General features: G+C 48.8%; 1 protein-coding gene across 1 annotated transcript in view; it reads right to left on the bottom strand.

Moving 5' to 3' along the window:
- Window positions 1-6,000, bottom strand: part of Rnft2 (ring finger protein, transmembrane 2) — a 79,809-nt gene that overhangs the window by 72,359 nt on the left and 1,450 nt on the right. Inside the window, exons 2-3 of the mRNA XM_004636221.2 lie at window positions 5,765-5,937; window positions 5,288-5,346 (exon numbers count right to left, since the gene is read on the bottom strand). Of these exons, the coding sequence (XP_004636278.1) occupies window positions 5,288-5,346; window positions 5,765-5,788 (83 nt within the window). The 5' untranslated portion in view covers window positions 5,789-5,937. The remainder of the gene's footprint in view (window positions 1-5,287; window positions 5,347-5,764; window positions 5,938-6,000) is intronic.

Raw genomic sequence — 6,000 nt, 5'->3', positions numbered from 1 at the left:
GACACCAAGAGACTTGGAAATGTGTGGTCCTCCTCCCTTCGGCCCTGGATACTAATAATGATAATATAAATAATGACAACAACAACAACAGACCCCATGGCTATGAGCCTCAAGGGGCCTTGGGTTTTTTCTGTACTTCAAGCTGCTAAGCTCAGGAAGTGTGAGTCTTGGCAGGTGTCCACACTGGCCCTTGTGGGTGCCCCCCACTGGCCCATGGGGGCCTGGAAAGCCCTCCCCACTCTCCCTGAGGTAACTAGCACTCTCTATGCACGGGGCTCTGGGGACCCCCCAGGGCTTTTTATAGCTGGCCTCCCTCCCTGGGTCTCTCTCCTATCTGTATCCAGCCAGGATTTTTGCTTAAAAGGGAAAGTACATTCCCTGGGGGAAACAGAGGCATGCTTCCAATGAGGGCTAGAGCTGAGGCAGCCCAGCAGCTGTAATGGATCCACTCCACTGCGAGGCAGGCAAATCTGATGTCTCAAGGCGCAGACCTCGGGGGAGAAACGGATTGAGGCCTAAATCTCGGCTCTGCTACCTCCTGGATGGGTGGCTTTACATAACCAACTTCCCCTCGCTGAATCTCAGTTTATCCATCTATAAAATGTGCACAGTAGCCCTGGCATTATCAGGCCCACATGAGGGCAGCACGGAGTAAAGCTCTACACATTGCGGTCATCCTGAAAGTGCCATGGTTTCTGCCCTCAGAGCTCCCGACGGGTCACACAAGAGCAGAGACTGGGAAACTCCCGCAGGCACTCTCCGTCCCAGCCAACAGCCATATATGCGCATCTGCACACCTGTTTCTTCCTTCTTAAGCAGCTCTGAGTTTTATCAGCTGTCATTTATGCATGGCGCAATGGAGACCTACGGGTGCAATCACATGCCAAAGGGACCACTGCTGGTGTCTTAAGTCCGTTTTCTGTTGCTATAACAAAAGACCCAAGACTGGGAAAGTTATAAAGAACAGCTTTCTTTGGCTCACAGTTCTGGAGGCTGGGAAGCCCGAGGGCACGATGCTGCACCTGGTGAGGGCTTGTGCTACATCACAACATGGCAGAGGGCACCCCATGCTGAGTCCCAGCAGGTGTGAGAGGCTGGGTCTCCCTTTCTCTTCCTAGAAAGCCACTTCCTATGCTGTCACAGTGGGCTGCACCATGAAGATTTTATCTAACCTCATTGTCCCACAAAGCCCTCATTTTCAAATGTCATCGGTAGGTGAATTTAGAATGAGATTTCTAACACAAATTTCAGGAAACACAGAACCCAAACCACAGCAGGTGGGAGGAGACTGCGATGTTGACCCAGGCTCATCTTGTTTCTAGCCCATGATCTTCCTTGTAGAACAAGCAGGCTTGAGACTAGACTTACTGGGTCTGGACCAGGGGTCCAGGGATGCAGGGATGCAGAGAATCTGGAATGGGGGCAAGAGTGAAAAGACTCGACGACCCACTCCTTGGATGCACAGGCTGGCACAGAGGTCTAGGGCAGGAGACCATCACAATCTGAGGATACCATGAGGTATACTCTCTTGAGTTTAAAGTCGTAAGTTTTGGGTCAGGGAGATGGCTCAGTAGAATAAGTGCTTGCCTGGCAAGCGCAAGGGCCTGAGTTCAATCCCCGGTTTAAAAAAAAAACAAAAAAAAGGTTGTAAGTTTTAACTATATACTCTTGAGACGTTATACTCATCCATTTGCCATCTATTTACCACAGGGTCCAACATGACCAAAGCTGTTTATATCTCTCCTGCAATCCAGGGCTCCTTTTCCCACTCTCTCTTATTTCATCACTCGTGCAGGCAATACCTCCACAATGGTTTATCCTGAGAATGCCCCCCTCCAGCCTCCTATGCTGGTTGAGTTTGTGGAAGAATTTGATCCTAAATGTGCTCATCAGTAGATTCCCCCACTAATGAGTTCAGTAGTTGAATTTGTTGTTAAGAGTGGGGCCTTGTTAGAAGTGGATCACTTGGGGGATGATCCAGAAAGGCTATCTCCCTCCCTGCTGCCTCCCTTTGCTCTGCTGCCTGCTCACCATGGCAAACACAGCTTCCCTTCCACCATGTTCTTCCTGCCTTGGAGCCAGACAACTATGACTGAATATTCTTACAACTGTGAGCCTAAGTAAAGCTCTCCTCCTTTAAACTGTGGGAATTGGGTATTCTGTCCCAGAGATAAGAAAGTGACTAAGACAGATGTTGGTACTGAAGAAGTGGGGTTGTTGAGGATCATATGGTTTGGAACACTTTGGAATGGGTTTGCAGGAAGAGTGTGGAAAGGTTGGGAGTGCTGGCTACAGAAGCTCTAGGAAGCAATGAGCCAAGCTTGATGGGAACTTCTAGTCAGAGCTCAGAAGACCAGAATGCTGAAAGAAACGTTGATGATAAAGAACAGAATCAGGAGGTTTTAGCTGGGATCAAAGATTCTACTAGCAGTTGGGCTAGAAGTCATAAGTGTTACACTTTGGTAGAAAATTTGCCTGTGTTTGGCTCATGTCCTGAGACTCCGGGCTACACTGAAATTGGGTAGACTAATTAAAATGGTGGAAAAAATTTCAAGGCAGCCCAGTAGTTGGGCTGTTGCATGGGTACTGCTGGTTGCTCTTAGCCAGATCGACATGGAGGATAAAGAACAAACAGTACAGCTGAATGATTTAAAAAGTCTTGAGTTTTACCAATAAGAAAGCCCTTGTAAAATTGGGGCCTACGAGAGCTTGTTTGATGAAAAGACTAGCATTAAAAAGAAGTACTTTACAGCAAGACAGCAGGAAGGATACTTTGAAGGTATCCCAGGAATCAGCAAGACTACACTTTTCACTGGTTCAAGGGTATAAAAACACAAGGATAAACTTGTCTAAAAACTTTTCTTTGAGAAGAAAGCCTGAGGACAGCCTGCTTAAGAACAGCTACCTAGGGAATTGGTTTCCCTGGATTTAGTTTTGAGTACTCAACCACCCAGGTACTCAGAGGCCTCTGAATCCATGATTGAAGGAAGCCTATCCAAGCACTGACCCTGACTATGGCTACTACTCAAGCTGGGGCAGACCTTAGTGACTTCCATGGGGTGCACTTGCAAAATGCAGGAGTTATGAGGTCAGGGGAGGCTTTCACCCACATTTCAGAAGGCCTGGAAAGCCACACAGTTTGCAGCTGAGAGGGCAGTGCTTGAAGCTGTGGGAGTGAAGCTAAAAGTGCAGTGGAGCCCCCAGAAAGTTGGAGAACTCAGGAACATGGAATGAGGAAAGCTGCAGGCAGTGGGCACAGCCATCCCAGGAGAGGCCACGAGGGCTGCAACCAGCCATGCCTTGGGTGTGGGGCCACTAAATTCTGTGGAACTGTTATCTCACCACAACCTGTTCCTGGATTCTGGATATGGAGCTACAGGATTTAACGTTTGTCCTACTGTGCTTTGGTCCAATTCTTTCCTTTTCTCGCTCTTGGAATGGAAGTGTTTCCCTTGTACTGTCATATATGGAAGTGTTTCCCTTGTACTGTCATATGTTAGCGGTGCTTCACTTTTTAATTTTTACTTAGGCTCACAGCTAAGCATTTGCCTCAGGGCTCAGAGGAGACTTTGAACTTTTTAGCAGTGTTGGAACTGTTGAAACTCTGGTAATTCTCAGACATGGACTAAGTGGATTCTGTATAAAATGACGCACTCGAGTCTTTTGGGGGTCAGGGATAAAAGTTATGGTTTCGATCTGGGGTGTCCCGGAAAAGCTTCAGGTGTATGGGTGGGGACTGCATCTAAGGAAACTAGAGTTGACTTGCTGTTGGGAGCTGGGGCCTGGAGGCAAGGTGCTGGGAGCAGGATCCAGAGGCTTTCTTTGTTCTTCTGCTCTGCTCCCTGACTGCCAGGGAGGGAGCAGCTCTTCTCACCAGCCCCTCCCCCCAGGCTCTTCTGCCTTGGAGGCAGTCAAGTGACTGCGGAGCAAAAACAAATCTCTTCCCCTTTCTGTTGTGGGTGTTGGGTATTTTGTCCCAGCAAGGAGAAAGTAGCTAAAACCATCTCCTCTGTCCTAAATCACCCAGGGCTAGAGAGTAAACAACGAGAGATCACTTTTCTGCCCCAGAACAATTATTCAAACTACTGTATCCTTCTCCTCGGTTTTCCTTCCCTACTTGGTTTTCCCAGCAAAGACTGTGATCAAGGCTCTGTCCTCCCTCTGCTTTGCCTCGTATCCAACACTAGCTCTTCCCTCTGTGGCCCTGTGTTGTGCACGGTGCCTGTCCTCTATGGGAATGCAATCAATGTCAGTGGCCTTTCCGTGTTTTCCCTCAGTGTTCTGAATGGAATATTTGTTTCTCCCTCTGATCCATATGCTGTAGTCCTAACTGCCGGTGGTACTGCATTGGGAGATGGGAGCTTCTGAAGATGATTAGGTCTCGAGGGTAGGGTCCTCACAAAAGGGATTTGTGCTCTTATAAAATAAAAGGCCACGGAGAAATACCTTTCTCTTCTACCATGTGGACACAGCAAAGGAACAGCCACCTGTCAACCAGGAAGCTGGCTCTTGCCAGACACTGAATCTGCCACTGCCTTGGTGTTGAACTTCCCAGCTTCCAGAACCGTGAGAAATAAAAGCTCACTGTTTAAGCCATGTAGACTACTGCATTTTTCTTACAGTAGCCTGCATGGACTAAGACATCCCTATAAGTTAAAATCCCGGAGTACAGTTATTGATACAATGTCAAGTAGTTTGCTCATCACACAGGGATTGAGAATCATCACAAAAGCAACAGCAGCTAGTGACACAGGGCTAGTGTGCTGAGGCACAGGTGACCCTCCCCTCCAAGGCCCACATGTAAAGTCATGCTTCTGGCGTGCTGATCCAGGGAGGTGCTGTGGCCCTTTAAGAGGTGGAGCCGGTGGGAGGTACTAATGACCTTGGGGGTGTGTCCTCAGAGGAGCTGGTGAGAACCCGGCCCCTCCCTCTCCCAGGTTCTGTATCCAGAGGTAATCTCTTGGGTCCGACACCTGTAGCCTCCACTGCCATCTATTCTACAAGATGGTAAGGCTAAAGGGCGGCCACTGTGCCTGTACCACGCCAACTGGACTTGCGGCCTCCAAAGCTATACGCCAGGTCACCTATTCATGACATTAGCCACCTTGGATCTTTTGTCGTCGGAATGCACAGCTGACTAATACACTGCGGATCGGTTTCCAACCCGACCTCCTTTGTGACTCTTAACAACTATCTCTAAGAAGCAGGCTTTATTCACTCCTGTCTTGGTTGCCTTTCACCCCCCGAAGTCCTGGGCCCTTGGATGGAATGAAATCGGGGTGCCTACCTTTCAGGTGGAATGGTCTCCGTGTTGCTGCTGTGGCGCCTCTGCATTTTCTTTAACACCTGAAAGCAACACATGCTTAAGCCAAGTCTCCCAACAGTCCACTTGCCTGTCACGTTGCCATGGTAACCATAAACAAGCGCTGCTTCTGGCTCCCCACATGATCCATGGGATGGGGGACAGTGGTCAAACCTGAAGCTTCATTCTATCTGCACATTTGATAAAGTGGTAATGAAGGTGTGAATTCAAGTGAGGTGCAGGGGCATATACCTGTAATCTCAGCCTCTCAGGAGGCTGAGGCAGGAGGATTGCAAATTCAAGGACAGCCTGGATAGTTTAATGAGATTCTGTTTCAAAATAAAAAAGGTTGGGCATATAGCTCAGGGGTAGAAGGTTTGCCTACCATGCTGGAAGCCCTGGCATAAGTCCCTAGTACTGGAAAAAAAAATTAGGGTATGAATTCTCATGGAAACACTTCACCTGGTTCACTGCAAGGAGCCACATGGACTTCAGAACTCCATCCTGATGACACTGAAGTGGACACTCAGGACTCCTGGTGAGGTGACCACAGGATCCCCGAGACAGCAGGCTTGCCGTGTTCTTCCTCACCAGAGAGATGCCCAGGTCAGGGAGCTTGCCAGAGTCTTCAAGCCCTGGTGGCACAGAACACTTGTGTAAACAGTCCATGGGCTGTCACCAATCTGCAAAGTCCTGGG

This window comes from Octodon degus, unplaced genomic scaffold (genome assembly GCF_000260255.1).
Source record: "Octodon degus isolate 3935 unplaced genomic scaffold, OctDeg1.0 scaffold00079, whole genome shotgun sequence".
Taxonomy (NCBI): Eukaryota; Metazoa; Chordata; class Mammalia; order Rodentia; family Octodontidae; genus Octodon; species Octodon degus.
This window is presented reverse-complemented; position numbering and strand designations above follow the sequence as displayed.